General features: G+C 41.4%; 2 protein-coding genes across 2 annotated transcripts in view; one reads left to right on the top strand and one right to left on the bottom strand.

The window, feature by feature from the left end:
* Positions 1 to 16,866, bottom strand: part of cog5 (component of oligomeric golgi complex 5) — a 320,599-nt gene extending 303,733 nt beyond the window's left edge. The window contains 3 exon segments of the mRNA XM_084330304.1: positions 3,058 to 3,115; positions 7,986 to 8,125; positions 16,760 to 16,866. Of these exon segments, the coding sequence (XP_084186430.1) occupies positions 3,058 to 3,115; positions 7,986 to 8,125; positions 16,760 to 16,805 (244 nt within the window). The 5' untranslated portion in view covers positions 16,806 to 16,866.
* A 37-nt stretch (positions 16,867 to 16,903) lies between these two features.
* On the top strand, positions 16,904 to 21,274 carry LOC311241519 (histone acetyltransferase KAT5-like). Its single transcript, XM_084330367.1, has one exon. The coding sequence runs from the start codon at positions 17,086 to 17,088 to the stop codon at positions 18,634 to 18,636; it is 1,551 nt and encodes a 516-aa protein (XP_084186493.1). The 5' UTR covers positions 16,904 to 17,085; the 3' UTR covers positions 18,637 to 21,274.
* Positions 21,275 to 21,537: the final 263 nt, after the last annotated feature.

Here is a 21,537-nt window from a genome sequence, read left to right as displayed (position 1 = left end):
AGCAGGACCCACTGAGCTCTCTGGCGGTTCAGGAGCGCCATCTGGTGGCCGATCGGCGCAATCGCCAAACAGGATGTGCCATAGAGGTTGTGCTAGATGTCCGTAGTACTTCCGGGCGCTCGCTATAGGTCATGGGACTCTGGCTCGTCACGCTACACAGTGATCGATTGGCAATAACTCGATAAACAACATGATTTGGACGTATATACCATTATACAAGCTGGAGATGGACCGGGTAAAATATATCCCATAATGATAAGATTTCTACTCTACGATGATCGCCCAACGGCGCGCGGAGACTGGGGTGAGTTTCAGCGTGTAACGTTACCGTCTTCGATACTAACTGCTATTATCAACATTTGACCCACATTAGATGATTGGTATAACGCTGCCCACGGAATTATAAACGCCCCCTCGCCCATCCGGTCAACATCAGATGACGTGTAGTAACTTCTAGAAGTACGTCTAGTTGGAATTTTTTATATCGCGCTGATTGCCATCAAACTGTATTTCATCATCAATATAATGCATTTGGGGCTATATATCACGTTCTGGAGAAAGCTGCAGAAAGAGATGAAAACATACTTATACATTAGACCATACTTTACTATGAATATGTGAATGAAAAAGTTTAACGTTGCTACACAATGAACAATACATATAGGACTTTGAATGGGCCCTAATAATGGCAATGTAGCAATAGAATTTAAAAAGTTATAGCCCTGCAAAGAAGGGGACTTTCTCCATAGACAAATAGAGCCGGCAACCTATGGTATATCATGAATTTAACCCAAGGCAACCAAAGTGTTAATTTCAAGTCAATAGTGAAAATTGTGTCAATGTCCAAATATGTATAGACCTGACTGTATATATTTATCCACATGTGTCTTTATATACCTGCATTTATTGATTGATTGATTTTATTGCATATAATCCTATTTACATATCTGTAGATATCTACCCCACGCCATCATGGTTATATGTATATACAGTACAGTATATATATTATTGACTTGCCACGGCTGAAAACCGAACTTGGTGTCATGTATTCTATGGCAGATTTTCAGGGAAAGGACCCATCTGACCTTCTTCTATTTCTTCAACAAAAAAAACTCAGTGAAAGCATGAAGCAGCTATATAAACTGACGTGTTTAGTTGTAACTATCCCTGTCACCACCTCAACCGTGGAAAGGACATTTTCTGCCCTCAAGCGCATTAAAACATATGCGAGGAATACAACCGGACAAGCCCGACTCTCTGCATTATCCTCCATGTCAATTGAAAAAGAAATGCTCCTGGATCTGAAAAGGACTGATCAGCTGTATGACCGGGTCATTGAAAAGTTCACCCAAACGGACAGGAGGATGGATTTCGTCTTCAGGTGAACCACGTCAAAATGGTGAGTGAAACTAATTAATTTATATTGATTATATTGATCTGCCGCTGCGCATTTTATTTCCACACATATATGTCTGTCTTGAAATATTGGCTGGGCTGCTGTGCGTTTCATTTGGTAATTCTTGACTTGATCTTTCTTTGCATACCGTAACTTCCCTCTAAGCACAATTTGAATTGTATTAAAATAGTTACATTTGTTTCGTTGTTGAGTCACCATGCATGTCTAATTAATAATGACAACTCGCTGGGAGGCGGAGATCGGCATTGGTTTTAGCGATCACGCAACGTTGAACCACACGATAATGTTGCCGTCTCTCTCTGCTTTCTCAATTCTTCGCTTGATATAATTAATACAAATGTCCAATATAACGGAATTCGTTAGCTCATACAAATGTGATTATAACAGACTGCTGTTTAGTGTCGGGCCGACTGCCCACAGAACTGTCTATTTTATTTCAAGTCAGCAGCAGCAGCACGGAGTATCGAGGGACTTATTTTATTTGGAATATAATATTAATAATATATAATATTATGAAGGCCCGGTTAACTCCGGTACGCTTCGCCACTGGTACATAGTATAGTACAAAATATATATATATTTTTACGTTATTGTAGGGGATGTCCTAAGCGTTATTATTATTCTCTATAGGGGAGGTCATAATGCTCTATTGTTGTTCTCTATAGGGGAGGTCTTAATGCTCTATTGTTGTTCTCTATAGGGGAGGTCCTAAAGCTCTATTATTATTCTCTATAGGGGAGGTCCTAATGCTCTATTGTTGTTCTCTATAGGGGAGGTCCTAATGCTCTATTGTTGTTCTCTATAGGGGAGGTCCTAATGCTCTATTGTTGTTCTCTATAGGGGAGGTCCTAAAGCCCTCTGGGGGTTTTACCTCTCTTCTGCATTTCCCACAAACTCTGTATGTTCCACCATCTATGAATCTACACACACTACAAATAAAAAATTATAATAATGTTTGGTAGAAAGCATGCTTTGCATTGTGGGGTAGATTAGGAGGACTGATGACACCATAACATGGGGACAGCCATACTTATTACAGTCCCCCATTGGCATTGGTCATGGCTAGACGGCATCTGTATTTCGATACAAGTATAAATACACTATGGAAGTAATAATACACAAAGTGTTCTTCTTTCTCTGTTTTAGGGTAAAGTGGGACGTGATGTCTCCAGTGAGGTCAAGGTTAGGGTCGTCTGGATCGGCACGATGAGACTGTGGGTATAAGCGTGCCATTGGCCGACTATTTCAGTCAGAATTCTCCTCCCCTTCCACTATCTTGCAATGGCAGAGTCGCTGCATCCTGGGCTTGGCAAACTCAGCAGCGCCAATCACATGGACACTTCCGTTAATCACAAATATAGTGAGGGACAATTGGGCAATTGTAAACGCACCTGGCCCATCAATGGAAGTTTCCATGCGATTGGTGCTGCCGAGTTTGCCATCCCGTTGCATCCACAGAATGTGGACCATGAGAATCCCGTGGAAAGGTGGAGGAGATACTGTATTTTATACTAAATATAAGTTTTCTGAACTTTCAAAGGAATTTTATACTATATGACAAGACTGACCCCAAGTCACATAAATCAATTATTGGGTGAGATATGAACTAGCAGCCATTCCAGCAGTGAAGTGTGTTTTACCTTCCAGAGACTCTATTCCAGTTGCTTGAGCCAGTAAGTCTTCATGTCTGGCCACCACCTGGCAGGGAATAGAACAGTGTAAGAATTAACTCACAGCAATACAGAGTAATGTTATAGAGATGAAACTAACTAAATTACAGTCACCTGATTGTTAAAGGAAAGTAAAATAAAACACAAAAGAAATACAGCACTTTCTGCCAGGGAGGTCAAGGGTCAAAGGTTGGTTATTATGATGGTGCCTCCTGTTCACTTCTATAATGTTAAACTATGTGATTTCACAAGTCAGACACAACATTAAATAATAACTATCATATCAGTAGATCTGTCATGAATAGATCAGGAAAACTGAGGTGCCACGTGAGAAAGGCGTCTAAAATTGTGAAATACCCACTGTTCATGTTTTGTCAAGTGTCAAATATTACCACTTGTCCACTGCCAATACCAACCCCATCCATTACTTTTACTCATCTGTATCTTAGGCCATTCGTTTTGGGTCATTGAACAAAAACGGACTGAAATACAGACAAAATGCAGAAAATGAAGTCACTTTGCCTTTGTTTCTGACATGTTTACATTTACATTTTACATTTAGCTGATGCTTTTATCCAAAGCAACTTAGAAGTTCTGTACAACGGGTCAGCAGGAAGGGTACAACTCGTTCAGCTAAGTAACAATGTTCGTCAAACCGTATTGAACTTGGATGCTACAGTCTTGAGTGCATAGTAGTAAAGACATATTAGCATAGTAGGTAGTAATATAGGCATGGAAGATTATTTGGTAGCACTTTATAATAACACCCTGTTATAATACATTTATAAGGTATTTGTAGATAATGAACTAACCATGAACAAACCATTTATATACATTCATAAATGATTATAAAATTATTTCTACATTATTTATAACTCATTATCAACATTGTTTGTACTTGATTTGTTCATCATTAAATAATGTTGTTTAATGTGTAGTAACACATTTGTAGATGCTTTGAAAAATAGATATGAAAAAACGACTATAGTGTATCTCCATTTATTTTTCATGTTCAACAAATGATTTGTTAAGACATTCATAAAACATCTATAAATCATTTGCAGATGCTATCGTGGGGGCCAATCTAAAGTGAAGCCTATTCATCATTAACAAGTGTCTAATACAGTTAATTATTTGTTTACTTTTTCATCACATGTTACAAATGTTGTAGGCAGCTTTCGGATACACCCTTCTTTGTGACATTGTCACGTACGTGGGTTGTTCATTATCATTATTGCCATATATTTTAACACCATGTAACATCAGGGTAATATATTATTTGTGTTGTTTGGTATGTGTGGTGTTGTGTCATCTCATAATTGCCTGTTTCTATTCACAGATGCCACTCATCTCCCTGATTGGATTGGTTGCATCTGATTGGTGCACCTTCGAACAGGCAGTGGAGATGGGTGGTTAATAGAGTGGAGATGACACACATCGGGGCGCTTCTCTCTGTCAGTTGCCACTGATCAGAGATTTGTGAGGTTGCCATTGATTGACCACTGTGTGTGGATACCTTGTGCTTTTGGTTTGCCACTGTGTGTGGACTTACCAGTAGCCAGATATATATGTATTGTGTTGTGGGCCTTAGAGCCATTTGCTTTCCTGCTGGGAAGTAAGTATATATATATATATATATATATATATATATATATATATATATATATATATCTATCGGAGTTGCTCTGGTACTAAGTATATACTATATCTTATATTATGTTATATCATATGGTATTATATATATATTAGTAGTATTCTCCTATACCTCACTTTGTCTGTTCTCCAATTACCTTTTTCCCTATTTGTTTACATGTTTGTGGGTTGTTTTTTCCCTTTGTTGCCTATAAATATCAGTGGAGGTTTCAAGCCCTACCCTGCATAATAAATATAATTTACTATTTGGATCAACGTCTTGTGTTCACTTTATTACCTGCTTGGGACCTTGCTTAAGGCACTACTGGAGGGGCTGGTTTTCACATACAGCCCGCTCCAGCTTATATTATATATTGTCATTTGACATTACTATGTGACAGACATCAAACAGTAACAGAATTAGGACTAAAGATAAATGCAATTTTATTAACATATAAAATACATGTGCATGACATATAGTGTAACGTCGGGGGCACTAGGACCCAGGAGTACCCTGGCCAGGTAGAGTATCTAGAGAGGAAGTCTCACGCGAGCGAGACTTGACGTCATGTGTGTTGCACTGTTGCCGTCTGTTTGAATGGAAGCACAAGTTATCCGTGCTGCGTCTATACTTTCGCTTTTAATAAGGTATGAGCAGGTTAAACACCTTTTTTTGTTGGTAAATCTATTCCATCATTTCCGACCTACAAACAACTCTTATGTTGTGTAGACGTTCGTGTAGATGTGGTGGCCGCTAACGTTACATTTGTTCCTAATGTGTGCTCAGTGTGCTCAGTGATGATGACACGACACAAATAATTATTACTCTTGTGTGTCGTGTCGAACAAATGTAACGTTACCGGCCACCACATCTACACGAACGTCTACACAACATAAGAGTTGTTTGTAGGTCGTAAATGATGGAATAGATTTACCAACAACAAAAAGGTGTTTAACCTGCTCATACCTTATTAAAAGCGAAAGTATAGACGCAGCACGGATAACTTGTGCTTCAAACAGACGGCAACACACGTGACGTCAAGTCTCGCTCGCGTGAGACTTCCTCTCTAGATACTCTACCTGGCCACGGTACTCCTGGGTCCTAGTGCCCCCCGATGTTACACTATATGTCATGGTGCATGTATTTTATGTGTTAATAAAATTGCATTTATCTTTAGTCCTAATTCTGTCACTGTTTGATGTCACAAAGAAGGGTGTATCCGAAAGCTGCCTACAACATTTGTAACATGTGATGAAAAAGTAAACAAATAATTAACGATAGCATCTGCAAATGATTTATAAAGGTTTTATGAATGTCTTAACAAATCATTTGTTGAACATGAAAAATAAATGGAGATACACTATAGTCGTTTTTTCATATCCATTTTTCAAAGCATCTACAAATGTGTTACTACACATTAAACAACATTATTTAATGATGAACAAATCAAGTACAAACAATGTTGATAATGAGTTATAAATAATGTAGAACTAATCTGTAAATGGTATACAAATATAGTTATAAATGATTTAATAATCATTTATGAATGTATATAAATGGTTTGTTCATGATTAGTTCATTATCTACAAATACCTTATAAATGTATTATAACAGGGTGTTATTATAAAGTGCTACCGATTATTTAGTAGCAAAGTGTATGATAGTATAAGACAGTACGAAGGTTTATTTTATATTATGACACATACATATGACACGCAGGGTGAGTTCTCAGACACAGATTTCAGCCTGGTATCGGCCTGACATACAACACCGGTAAGGCTGAGACGATATGCTATTTGGAAGAATCGATAAATCAGGACCAAATTATCGATAAATATCGATATTTTTATTAGTATTAATCTTTTTTTATTATTATTATTATTATTATTATTATTTAAAATGTATGAATATTTTGCAGCAATTCTTTGTTGTTGCCACCATCTTTAGTGTTACAGATTTCCCCATTCAAAACTACCACAGTGATCCTTCTCATTGTATAGCCGGTGGTCTCTGGATGGAGTGCACTGCATATTGAATGCAGAGTTGCAATTCAACTGAATTTACATGAAATGGGGATGTTTTAACTAAAACATGCCACAAGACCTAGTATGTTAGTATAATATAAAGTATTAAAAAATATATCTATTTTTTGATTTTTTTAATATGCAAATATATCGATATGTGACGCCACTTATCGATATCACGCAGTTATCGATAATTATCGATAAGTGGTCTCAGCCTTAACTCATTCAACGCCAGTCACGAGTAAAGTCGGGTTAACTCGCGAACCGTTCAGCGCCAATCACGAGTAAAGTCGGGTTTTAATCGTTATTTCTTTTATTAGCTATATCCATTCATTTTCATCCATCCAGCCTGATGTTATCATTGGGAATGGGTCTGAGCTCGCAAAAGGGCAAATACCGCCGCCTACGCCTTCCAGCCGGTATTGCACTCTATTAGAAATGGTGTAGTTTCTTTTCAGGGCCGATCTGAGCCGTGCAGGCGGGGTTTAAATACTCAGACGAGGCAGGCCTTTACAACGATGGCATGGTACACTAACCCCGCCCGCCCGTTCATGTGTAACGCTCGGTAATGTGGGACGGACCTCCACGAGCAGTATTTGGAATGGCGATCAGATAATTGGATTATTTCTTTTGCATTACATCAGAGACCAGGTAAGGACTCTATAATAAAATCTTGCGTTGATCTGATATTTCTTTCTACCGCGATCGACGCTGTCTGTGTGTGTGTGGCTGTTTACCGTTGAATGCAGGAGGTGGCGGTCAGAGCGCCCCGCTACGAGGGCCATTTCATGTATGCATGAGGAAGGATAATAATGATAATCTAGCGTTGATTTCAGGAAGATTAGATAATCAGGCGAAAAATGACAACGTGTTTACTGTTTAGTGTATTCCACTAAAGGGCTATTATCGCGTCTTTTCTTGGGATTACTAAGAATCACCAAAACTATACTCATATTCAAAACGGTATAAAACGGAAATGTACGGATGAAAAAACAATCTGTTTCGTACATGTTGACTGGAAGCAACTCACTGACAATCGACGGGTGTATTAGACCCATAGCTATAATATAAGATATATTTTAAGCACTCGCAAATCTCGCAGTCCCCCCATTGATTAAAGCGATGGCGTACTAGCGCCCTCTGGCGCATTAAGCGATGACGCAGAATTAGTTAAACACCGGCACATCCGTATTTGACGGTTATCTCTGTAATGCAGGGTTGGTGTGTCGTGTCCTTCCTACCTGGCTGTGTAGCTCCTTGTCCAGCTGACTGATGCCCTGCGCCAGCTGGGCCAGCTGCTCAGCAATGACGGCATGGTGAATAGCTTGAGCCGTGTACGTCTTCACATCAAAGCCTTCGCTCAGGAAGTCAGTATAGCACTCTGCAAACACAAAGTGGGTGGGTGCCGTCAATGTGTGTGACATGTGTGTGTGACGTGTGTGTGTGTGTGTGTGTGTGTGTGTTCACCACAATATCAGACAGATAAACCACAATCTGATTCAAACAGATTTCCCCGACACAATAACATAGGGCTGGGCGATATGGAAAAAAATCATATCGCGATAACGATATGATAATGTTATCATATTTCTCGATATCGATAATTATCGAAATTGTTATAAGTATAAAAATTTTTTTTTTTTTTTTTTAAACAACAGATGTATGTTTATTTTGCAGCAATTCTTTGTCATTGCCGCCATCTTTAGTGTTACATCCCCTCACACTCCAGCTGGTTAAAAAGCGAAAGTAAACCGGCTTCTCTGCTGGCTGTGGCTCCAGGGGAGTTGAACAGTTCTGGCTCTGCTAGTTTATTTTTGATCTTTTGGCGCTTTTTTGGTGGACAAACCACCGCACATGTGCACCGTGACTCGTGACTGGAGTCTAGTTCTGCTAGCACACATAGCCTACTGTGTACAGACGGTTTCAAACTGTATTTTAAATTAGAAAGCAAACAAAATAAATGGACAAGAGAAAAATAGATCTCAATTTGGTCAGTATTGTCATTTGGACAAGCAAAGCCATTACTTTAAGTTGCAGGCAAGAAAGACAAGTCTGTCCACTTTAAAACTGCCCTGTTGCAGGTAAAAAAAAAAAAATAATAATAATTATATATAAAAAAAAACGATTTTTCGATTTTTTTTTATTTCGATATTCGATATCAATTATTAAAATATATCGCGATATTTATCGTTATCGTTATATCGCCCAGCCCTACAATAACACAAGACTTTTTTTCTCCCGTTGCATACATGCGTCTTGGTTGACGTTTGTCGACTACATGTAGCCAGTGATGCCACTAACGCGTTACTAAGTAACGCGTTATTGTAATCTGATTACTTTTCCGCGAAAATGGTGATCTAACGCGTTAATCTTTAAAAGCCAGTAATCTAATTGCAGTTACTTGTCCAAGTGGCTGTGCATTACTATTTCGTTACTATCTCATCATAAATTCATAATGCAGGCGGAATGCAGTATTTTATTTCGTTTTCGACAGTCAAAAATACATTTTTGAGCTGTTTTTCTTATTTGGGAGTGACGTGGTGTGGCAGTGAAAGGGTTACACAATAATGTGTCCCGGCGGCGTGACTGGACTCTCTGTCTGTGAGTGACTCTGCTTTGGCCCAATCACATTCCCCATCCACAGTCTGCGAATCAGAGGCAGAGTAGGGCGGGTCTTCACAGCACGTCATGTGACATATGCGCCAATCGTGTGACAGCGGGGCTCCGTTGCATTCGTCAGAGAATTCCACCCCAAAACGCTTACAGGAAGAAAAAACGCGGCTTATTATTATTACCGAGGCGCGCGGCTTATTATATTATTAAAGAATGGGTACAGTACAGTACAGCTCAATACATACAATTGTTAAGGGGATGCAGACCAGAGAAAGACTTTCGTCTTGTTTACATCAGGGTCCCCCATTTACAGGAGGACTCGGAGGCCAGCCAAACAGCAAAAGAGAGAGATTGTTTCATTCCCTATTGATTAATGTATATTTGATGGTGGCAGAGCAAAAGCTCTTATTTGCCAGATTTACAGTTAATTTACATGTTAAAGAGAGACTGATTGTATGTTTATAGAGAGACATTTATAAAAACAATTTAATAGTTACAGTTGATATAATTGAATAGTTCAGCCTGCATTTGTTAGATGTAAATGGATACACTGGTTTTGTAAAACCACTGGCTGGCTGCTCTAATGCTGTGAGCATCATAGACTGTTGCTTTACCATACTTGATGGTACAGAAGCTGAAGCACTAGTTTAACAATTTACGTTATGTGCAGAGAAACAAGTTAAAAACAATTTATGCACTTTCAATAAAGCGTTTTAAAAAAAACTGTTGGGGGAACGACGACGACTTCGTAACCTAGTTACTTTCAAAGTAACTAAGTTACTCTGATAATCAAGTAATCAGTAAAGTAACTTGGATTACTTTTTAAAGGAGTAATCAGTAATCAGTAATCGGATTACTTTTACAAGTAATCTGTGGCATCACTGCATGTAGCCTACATCTCATTCACCTCAGCCAGCCACTACCACAAACAGCCTAACTAGGGAACTTGTAAACATTTTGAAAAACCTGTGTGTCAACTTGTAACACTGTAGCTAAAGTTAGCAATGTACCTAAAGTAATTTCAGTGCCATGTAAAATAGGCCAAACTGTTGGGAAACTATCCCTATGCACCTGATTACATACTAGTTATGTGTAATGATGACCCATCATAGCAATTGACCCATCTCAAACGCTGCCCTCTTTTCTTGATTCTCAAATCACAACTGTTGCTTGATTGGAGGATCAAGAAAGGATGGTGAGGTTTGAGATAGGTCCAATGATCTATATGATTTTCAGCCTTGGACTCAAAATGTGCAGTTTCTCTTTGCCCTGAGACGTATGCTCATAAGAGAACAATTTATTGTTTAAATTCAAACCAACATTAGCCTCTACAAAGGCAAGAGCTAGGCTTTGTAGGGTCCAGATAAAAAAAAACAGACAGGCGGCTAGGGCTAGGCCTAGTAAGTAAGTAGGGCTGCAACTAATGACTATTTTGGTAGTCGACTAATCTGTCGATTATTTTTTCGATTAGTCGACTAATCGAAAAACAATTATAAAAAAAATAAAAAAATAAAAAATAAAAAAATATATAATTTCATTTTTTTTGCACTACCTATCTTTGTGAAAGTGGCTTCTCAGCTCTGGTCCAGCTGAAGACAGAGCAGAGGAACAGATTGGACATTGAGCATGACCTCAGAGTTGCTTTTAGTCTGGTCAGTTTAGGCATAATGGCTGCAAAAAATGATTAACATTTGAGCCAATGTTTTTCTGTTCATTTAGGGCCCGATAAACAAAAAAATGCAAGGAGCCCAAAAAATGTGCTAGGCGAAGTCCCTGAAACGGCCACGCCTACTTTTTAGGCCTGGCATTTTGTATCTCGGCTCCTGAAGGTCACAGAGAGTTGATTTTGGGCTCAAAAGTTGCGGAAACACCACATTTATATTAGTGTTATGAACAAACATATGTCCTAAAACCTTAACTTTTTCAGATATTTGTGAAAAATCACTGCCATTCCGCCACGCCCGTTTTCGCTACGGCCGAAATTCGAAACCGCTCTGGGTGTATCGCGTATCATGGGAGAATACTTTGCTTTTATGGGTGGGCTGCACCTTGAGAAGGTTTCTCTGGTCTGTGTTGGCCAGTTGATAAAAGGAACTGGCCTGGATACCAGCTTAACCTCAGCTAATCTGAACATCACTGGTCTGACAACTGCTGTATGTGATGTGAATTCCATAAAGAAGGCTAGATACTGCATTCAAATCCTGGCTGTGGTCCTGGCCAATAAGAGAGATGAGGCATTCCAGGCAAAACATCTAGAGGACAACAGTTTGATTTGGAGCAATTGGGTGGCCAATGAAAACAGCCCCATGTTTCACTACTGGACCAATGTCCTTGAAGCAATCAAGAAGGATCTTATCTTCATCAGATACTTTCGGGAGGCCAACTTCATCATGATAGTCTGTGGACTTGAGCAGCTCATTCCTCTTTACTTTGCACTTGATCATACACACTATGCCAGATGGACATCAGTGTTTCTTCAGGATCTCAAAGAGCTCAAATGGAGACACCCAGAGTTGTTCAAGGAATTTCTATCAGGCTCTTTCACAGTAAACACCAGAGGTAACCGATTTCCGAAGATTGTATGTGATCAAAAGCAGGAGCATAATATAAAGGTCATCAAGTCTGACACTGGATACGTCGATATCATCAATCGGGAAGATCAGGAATTCTTCAGGAAACTCGAACTTGCCGTACCCGAAATCCAGTGCTACCTAGCTGAGGTCGAAGGTCAAGATCTAGCACACGGACACAAAGAAATGCTGGACTCCTTCAAGGAAACGTTTTCAAGCCACACTCTCAAGGTGTATCAGGGGATCCTTACCAACCCCTTCAACCAAGCTCAGTTCATGAGGTTGAACTCATCCATTCCCTTCCCAGATGTGGTAACTAAAGATGCCAGCCTTGTTTTTACAGTTGGCAAAACACAGCATGACCAGTTTGTGCAGGAGCGATTTGTATATGCTCAGAAGGATGTTAGTGCAAAAATCTCCCGAAATGCCCTGAAACTCCCAAGTTCAGGTGCAAAAGTCCAGCTTGCTAGCCCTGCAATCAAGCCACCTAAAGGAACCTTTGCAAAGCTGAAGGAGGCCTGCAGATCAAGAGAAGAAGAGACAGGGAGGCTCTTTGGTGGTGAATTCACAGGTAAATCTAGTTGATATAATTTCAAAGTTATTCAATGTTTTAGACGCAGGCAACTTTCGTCTTACCAGATTCTCGATACAGTGACGTTCAATTATTCATTTTATAAGTGAATTGATTTGACAGTGCTAATTTAGTTTTGGTAAAACTATTCATTTCAATCACAGGTTTACCAGAAGCCCCGTCAAGAAAGGATGGAGACATTTATCACAGCCAAAAGTCTCAAATCCTGAAGGACATCGGAGTACAAGTTCAATCTACAGCCTCAGAGGGACTTGTGATAGATCTATCTGTGCAAGCAGGGAGCGAAATTAACTTTTTGACTCACCGGCCAGTGGCGGGTAGATGGGAAGAATCTACCCGCCAAGCATATTTCTTACCCGCCAACTTTTTTTTGATACATTTTTTTTGTATTATTATTTTATATAGATTTTTTTTTAATAAAATATATATATTATATAATCATACTTGTGGTTGTGTTATCTGCGAGACATCGCCACCTCGCTGTCTGCAAACAGCTCCACTGTCTGTGTGTATACTCGAGTGGCCTCCAGCTCCAGCAAGGATTCTCCGGGGGTGCAGCTGGACCCTAAACGCTACATTCAGCATGCAAAAGAATTCTCCGGCGCTGCACCTGGACCCTAGTCAGCAGCCCTCACTCATGCGATGTAAACCAGGGACTCGAATACGCATGTTGTTGTTGATGTTGTAGGACATTGATGCCAAGAGCTATCTGTAGCTACTGCTGGATGGCGTTGGGACAACGGCACGCCTCAGTGAACTATTTAGTTTACTGCGACATTTCGTAGTGACTAGTTACCTAGCCAACGGAGGTATTATGCACTGGACTATTGCTGGAGGATTTGTTGATGTCGGGAGCTATCCGTAGCTAGCCGGCTGGATAACGTTACACAATGCCTCGTGTATTAAACTAAGTGAATAGTTGACTGGGTCATTTTGTAACGGTAGCTAACGTTATCTCACGAAGGTCCCACACTGACTAGACTAACGTCACGGAGAGGCAATAGCCTCTGTTTACATGCAGGCATACAGGGGTAGGAGCAGCAGTGCTAAGTGCTAACTAACGTCACGGTGACTCGGCGGCAATAGCCTCTGTTTACATGCAGCATACAGAAACAGGTGGGGAGGGGGTAGCAGCAGCAGTGCGCGCTTCATGTCTGCTGAGACAGCGAGTGAGAACTCCGCTAAAGAATTTGATCATGATTTTCGGTTTTCACATGACTATTTGATTGAGCGCCACACGGCGCTCAGACGTCTCAGTGGGAGGCGCCAAACGTAAAAACTGAGCGCAAATGGCGGGTGGCGCTCTCTAATTTCGGTCCCTGTGTGCAAGTACGAATCCTGGCGAAGTCTCTCACCAAAGGCATGACATTCCGGGACTTTGTCTTCAAGGTGTTGAACAGCGTTGCCAAGATTGTTCATGAGAAGGAAACAAATCGTATTGACATTGTGGCTGACCTCTACCAGACTATGAACATTAAGACTGCGACTAGGAATAATCGGGGGTCAGCAGGTAGTTCACAGATGGCCTTCAGCGAGAATGACACCGTGCCGGAATCTAAGCAATTCTTTGAAGCTTTTCTGTCTAATCAAGGCAACAAGGTAGCCCTGAATTTAATGTTTGCCAGGATTGCTAAGGAACATGCATGGAACTGGAGCAAGGAGTTCAGCATCACCTACGGCAGGAAGATCCTTGCAAACGTTGGCGAAAATGTTGAGATCCAGCTTTATGACCGCATAGAGATGCTTGAGGAGGCTAACAACCGCATCATTTGCCATGAGATGGACATGCTAAACAAGGGGATTAAGTCAGTTACGGTTAGAACAGTTGACTCCGATGTAGTTGTCATCCTACTAGGGTTCACTACAAAGTTCCGGTCAGTATGTTGTGATTTGCAACTTTGTCGACTTTGCTGTTCCGGACAAATGCCAGTTCTACTCAATCACAGAAGCACACAAGAAGCTTGGTGGAGATGTGGCTGATGCCATGCCTGTGTTCCATTATTTCAATGGCTGTGATTCTGTGAGCAGAGCACCTTCTTTGGCCAATCAAAGAATGCTCAATTCAAAGCCTGGATGAACCACAGTAAGTTGACAGAGCTCACTGCTGCATTGAGAGGACTAAGTTGCTGCCCTAGTATTGAGACTGTTAGGAACAGCATGGAAGTTATTGAACCCTGGGTAATGAGCTGGTACAACAAGGCTGGACTGTATGACTGTGCAAGTATAGATGGACTCAGATTCCAGCTGTTCAAGCAGTCAGTTAAAGATGAGCTGCGAGACCTGCCCCCAAGACAGGATGCACTTCTACAGCATCTGTTGAGAGATACAGTCCAGGCAGGATGGCTGTGGGGGAACAGCCCTCTACAACTCCCTTGTCCCCCGGTTGTTGAATGGGGATGGACTACCGATGGGGAGAAACTCTTCGTCAAGTGGAGCACAGTTTCCGCAGGAGACACATTGTCTCAGGTAACAGGGGTGTGTAGCTGCAGATCTAATAAATGCACCTCATGTTCTTGTGCTGGCAGGGGGATGAAATGTCTCATTTATTGCAAGTGCCTCAGCAAGTGTTTGAATCCTGTGTGATGGGATGTGTGATGTGTTCAAATAAAGTTTTTTTGGGGGCGGCTGGGTGGTGCAGCGGACATTGCGCTCGTCACCAACGCAAGAGACACCGGGTTCGACTCCGGCTGTCGGACCCGTATGTATGTATACTAGAGCTGAGCACAGATGCTCTTTTTCAGGAACGCCCTGCTTCACATTCACACCTGGGAGCTGCCCAGTACAACCACAGTTGACACCATTGGCCACTGAGCAACTCCACTGAAGCAGTTGATTCAAGCCACGTCACATAGTTCAAGTTTGAAATGATTCTTTCTGTTTTGCTCCTGAGAGTGTGCTAGATACTGTACTGTACTGGTAATATTATTTATTTGTGTTAACTTCTGAATAAAACAACTTATTAAACACAAGTACATCTTATTGAACATTATTTTGATATTTCATTACCAATTATCATAGCAAAACAGCTTTTTCAAACAGTCTGTAATGCATTTTGGAAACGGGAGATGGGCTCATGGTGTAATGGGCCACCTGGCCTGAGAAACATAAGGAACACACATATTTTGAATGCCTTCGGCAGTTTTTTTTTTTTTTTTTTTAGTCATTTTAATCTAGATTAATCTAGATTAAATCCAGGATTGCAGATAGATTAATCTAGATTAAAAAAATTAATCTATGCCCACCTCTAATGTATACACAGTAAAAATCCATAGCTCTGCATGGATCTGTGATGGTATACCTTCATACTCAGTATACCCCCCAGCCTTACAACAAGGCACTTTAAATTGCACGTGGTAAATGTTTTTGACTGTGATTTGAGTATCTAGAAATGCGCTACATAAATGCAATGATCATTCATTCATACTTCTTGTTCTTAGTTTGCAGTTTTTGTTCTCAAATTACAATGACTGCTACAGACAGAGGTGTTGCACGCCTATTGTGGGAGCACACCTAATGGGATGTGGGTATTCTGTGATCCACCCATCTGGCAATATGTTGCTAGGTAAGTATATAGGTTAGGAGGACTATTCTAAACACCCTGAAAAATGTTGAGTAGCCTATATTGTGATTGATTGATTGATTGCTTGATTGATTGATTGATTGAAAACCGTATCAGATTGCAGAATGGGTACAGTACAGTACGGCTCAATACACACAATTGTTAAGCGGATGCAGACCAGAGAAAGACTTTCGTCTTGTTTACATCAGGGTCCCCCATGCCATCGAACTTCTAAAAGTAATGAGGTTGATAACAGTATGTTGCAGCCTGACGACAGGTAGCCTTTGATTGATTGATTGAAAACTTTATTAACAGATTGCAGAATGGGTACAGTACAGTACAGCTCAATACATACAATTGTTAAGGGGATGCAGACCAGAGAAAGACTTTCGTCTTGTTTACATCAGAGTCTATAACATACTGTGAGGCGAAGAATGCATACTGAAAATACATTGAAACCCAGAAATAAAAGGTGAGCATCTAGACACTGACTACACTACAACCATCTGACACGGATACATCATCATGACAACTCAAAGAAGCTGTTGTTCCGGGGTCCAAAACAACGACGCTGTCAATATAATTAGACGCCGTGTATAACACACACACAGACGACATGGACGACTATACTATCACGCGTAATCCTAGTGAAAGAAAATGTTATTATAATTGCAATGTTACCATCTCTCAGTAGTGAATTCGTGGCGGCGTCCCCACTCCCCTCCATGTTGACACTTGGGTGACGTCACATGCGCGCGACGTCAGCGTCAAAGAAGCGACTCGCGATTTGCGGAAGTAAACAACTTGGGTTTTTAGAGACTGGACTACTGTTCTCCAGAAGCGGAGAGCCTTTTCCGGTTCAAATAACATTCTGGTTGCAAACTGTCGGACATATAGCCGTCGAAGGAATCTTTATCGTTTCGTCAACGTGTGTCTAGACTTGATTTTGTAAAGCCCTTGGGGACAATCGGCACGCCGCGACCCCCACTCTGCCACAGACGACCAAAATGGCGGACAACGCAACATTGGTTGATGTTGTTGAGGGATGTTGCCTTCCCGTTCTTCGTAAAAATCAAGAAAATGAGAACGAATGGCCGCTGGCTGAAATTCTTAGCGTGAAGGAGAGCAATGGGAGAAAGCTCTACTATGTGCACTATATTGACTTCAACAAGCGTTTGGATGAGTGGGTCACACCAGACAGGCTGGACGTGAAGAAGCTCCAGTTCCCTAAAAAGGAAGCTAAACCACCCACCAAGAATGGTCTTCCAGGTTCCCGACCCAATTCCCCAGAGAGAGATGTGAGGAAAAGTCTAACAGATCTCAACTTACAGTCTGCCACAACTCCTTCCAGGGGCAAAACCCTCCCCACACCCAAGAGGAAAGGAGACTCCGTTTCCCTGGCAACCCAAGTGTCCCCAGTCACCTCAGCATCATCACTTCCTAGTTCAACTGAGGCCTCTCAGGCGTCTGTTTACCCTGCAGGGAGGGACTTCAAGTCCCGCGACGACCACGACCAGCTCACCTCTCTCACGACGAACGGCACAGCACGGCGACTCATCTCTCAGCCGGGCCGGAAGAGGAAGGCCCACTGCGGCGGTGCCGAGGAGGACTCTCTGGACAGCACCGACGGCATCCCGTCCGCCCCACGCATGACCGGCAGTCTGGTGTCGGACCGCAGCCACGATGACATTGTGACCCGGATGAAAAACATTGAGTGTATCGAGCTCGGCCGCCACCGGCTGAAGCCCTGGTACTTCTCCCCATACCCGCAGGAGCTCACCGCCCTGCCCATCCTCTACCTCTGCGAGTTCTGCCTCAAGTACCTCAAGAGTCTCACGTGTCTGCAGAGGCACCTGACCAAGTGTAACCTCCGGCACCCCCCGGGCAACGAGATCTACCGCAAGGGCACCATCTCGTTCTTCGAGATCGACGGCAGGAAGAACAAAAACTATTCCCAGAACCTGTGCTTACTGGCCAAGTGCTTCCTGGACCACAAGACCTTGTACTACGACACGGACCCCTTCCTCTTCTACGTGATGACGGAGTACGACTCCAAGGGCTTCCACATCGTGGGCTACTTCTCCAAGGAGAAGGAGTCGACGGAGGATTACAACGTGGCGTGCATCCTCACCCTGCCGCCGTACCAGCGCCGGGGTTACGGCAAGTTGCTCATCGAGTTCAGCTACGAGCTGTCCAAGGTGGAGGGGAAGACGGGCACGCCCGAGAAGCCCCTCTCCGACCTGGGTCTGCTCTCCTACCGCTCCTACTGGTCTCAGACCATCCTGGAGATCCTGATGGACCTGAAGCCCGACAACGGGGAGAGGCCCCAGATCACCATCAACGAGATCAGCGAGATCACGAGCGTGAAGAAGGAGGACGTCATCTCCACGCTCCAGTATCTCAACCTCATCAACTACTACAAGGGCCAGTACATCCTGACCCTCTCGGACGACATTGTGGACGGCCACGAGAAAGCCATGCAGAAGAGGCATTTGCGCATAGATTCGAAATGCCTTCATTTCACCCCCAAGGACTGGAGCAAGAGGGGCAAGTGGTGAGAGAGGCGAGCTCTGTTTTACTGACACACCATCTCGATGGCGTGCAGAGATGGAGACATGGACCTTTTATTTTGGCGGGAAACGTTTCAGCATTTGTACAGCCTATCACTTTGAAGTCAAACAAGTAATCGGGTGTGTGAGACGGAAGGTGCAGAATGTTTTCGGAAATTAGGGCTGGGCGATTATTAAACCATACATTATGATTGACAGATATGACATTCTGAATATTTTTACAGACCTCATTTTGCTCATATCGGTATGTTGGGTAAATGCATTCCTCCAGTGCATAGGGCTGTTTAATTTCAAACATGATGATGGAGGGCCATGGGGATTTCAGCCCCAAAGGAAATGCCTTTAAAATATATCACAAATTCAGAGGGATTGATACATTGTAGCCCTCGGCAACAAAAAAACAAACATTTAAACCGATCATAGACTTAGCCTGGCTACAGTTTTTTCAAACTGGTGTCTAGATCGTGTCTATACTTTCCGTAGCCGCATTTCTGCAGGACGCTCTCTGATTGGCCGACGTCAGTTTCTACACTGGTTAGGCTTAGGCACTCTTTCGGAGTAGGTTAAGGTTAGAGTTTGTCTTAGAGCATGGCGATAGAACGCCAGGTAGTTTGCAGGCTGTTCGACGCGGAAATGGGCAAAGACACAGCTCGTCACGCGATTGGGCAAACATGTCAGTGGCCAATCAGAGAGCGTCAGTCAGTGGCCAATCAGAGAGCGTCCTGCAGAAATGCGGCTACGGAAAGTATAGACGCGTCTAGATCATACCAGTAACTCTCTCTCTCCTAGGAAATTAAGCAAATTCTTAGTAGGCTATATCTAGTTGTTTATTAGGGGTGTAACTATCTCAATACAGAATAAAAAATTCTAAAACATTTACCTTCAATACAGTGTATCTAAATATATCTCCTTTTTTTATAGATCAAAAAGCTTAACATTTATATAAAAAATAAATACTTGCATAAATAAACTCAGTGCCAACAAGAATTTTTTTTATAGTAGCTGAGGGACGGTGTTTCAAACTGTTTTGACGATTCTCTTTTCTCAGTAACACTATAAATACTTTCATTTATCACTTGTAAAATAAAACATGTTTTTTCTGAGGCAAGCTGTGTATTATATATATATGTATGAGAGCTCTGTAGTATGAATACATCTTGATGCATAAAGAATCAAAATCGAAATTGGTATATAATTCTAAAATGTGTGTATTGTTACACCCCTATTGTTTAGTAAGGGTTCCCAAATGTGGTGTCAGGGACCTCTATAGATACACAGTAGCCCATGGTCCCTCATTTAATAAGACTTTGTACCAACGACCCCCATCTAAGGAGATGTCAGTTCTATATAGTGTAGCACAGAACTGTGTTACTGCACTGAGGCTGGGGAGATGACCATGAGAAGAGTGAAACTAGTCATTCTTATACATTTTCTTGTTGTACTAACTTAATAACGAATCAAACGATTATGAATTTCAACTATTCTTCATTTTGCTGCGGGGGACCCCCCCCCCTGGAAACCTCGCCATTGAAGCCAGTGGTTTAGAAGATAAAAGGTCAATTTAGTCACTTTGGATGCTGTGAACACATGGACATCGTCAGAATGCTCGGCAATACATTTATTGATCTTTCGGTGTTCCGTTCTGGTCACTTGAAAGTCGGAATTAGTCATAGCCTGTATATTCCTAGCTCACTGGTCATTTAGAAAACCGAAAAAGCTCCAGCTATTTATATTTTCTATTGTTTCAATGGTTGCACTGTGATGACACAATGCGATGTGATGACGCTCGACCCAACGTGGCTTTGTAGTCTAGCCAATGTTAACCAGCCAGCGGGTTGTAACAGTGCAGCGTGTCAAAGGTGATGATGGGTGTCTCCACTCTGCAGTGATTGCAGGTGCCCCCCACACACCCAATTATTTGGGTGATCACCATCTTGAAACTATGCTTATTATTATGTGATATTGTCACACATCACTTCGCCGACATAGTAGGCAACTACCAACAACGCCAGGAAACAACATGCCCAAACAAATGCCTTCCAGAGGCACCAATCTCTGTTCCATAATGTATCTTTTATGACGAGCCTCTGTACAGGAAACCTTTTTAATTCAAGACTTTTCGTTGTTGTTGCTGTTTTAAGACTTGGCGTAGTCATCAGTTAAAATGTATCTTGATTTATTCGACTTGACAACCTTATTTTTCTACAGTGTATTTCCACTCGAAGGGGCTTTCCGTTGATAAAAAAAAAAAACATGGTAGACGTGAGGATGTGGCCAGAAAGATGTTTTTGTTTTCCTAAACTTTAGATGATTATAATGTTGTGTATAAAGGTTTTGTTTGTTTGTTTGTTTGTTTTTTGTATTGAGCTTCAATGATCTTTTTGTTTTTGAAGATTTGAGAATGAAGAGTCGTTGTCTTTTGTTGATTTGACATCTAATTTGTACTGTGTGTGTTTTACACCCAACGAATTTCTATCGATTAAAAAAAATCGGATGGACATAATGATGTCATTGCCAGAAAGACATTTATTTTTATTATTATTTTTAACAAAATGCAAGGTGTTCAAGACCCTTCTGAAGTTTGAAAATGAACAGTTGTTTTCACTTAAAACGTCGATTTGTAAATAATCCCACAGAAAAAGTTAATTGAACACGAGGCAAACTTGGAAGAAGAAAAGTACAATGCAATGTCCATGAAGCACATTGACCTATTGTACGAATACAAGGAAAGGCGGCTCACATTTTTCAAAATGGAACCTTTTGGGTTTATATTGTGGAAACTCTTGGGCTCAACCTGGTCTTGAATTAAAAAATGTATTATAATTTAATTATACTACGGTATATACTGTATTTCTAATAAATACAAACAAACAAAATGTCAGCTATTGA

The sequence above is a fragment of the Notolepis coatsorum genome (assembly GCF_963971535.1).
Source record: "Notolepis coatsorum genome assembly, chromosome: 15".
NCBI lineage: Eukaryota > Metazoa > Chordata > Actinopteri > Aulopiformes > Paralepididae > Notolepis > Notolepis coatsorum.
The sequence above is the reverse complement of the archived record's forward strand: the minus strand, read 5'-3'. Positions and strand labels throughout refer to the sequence as shown.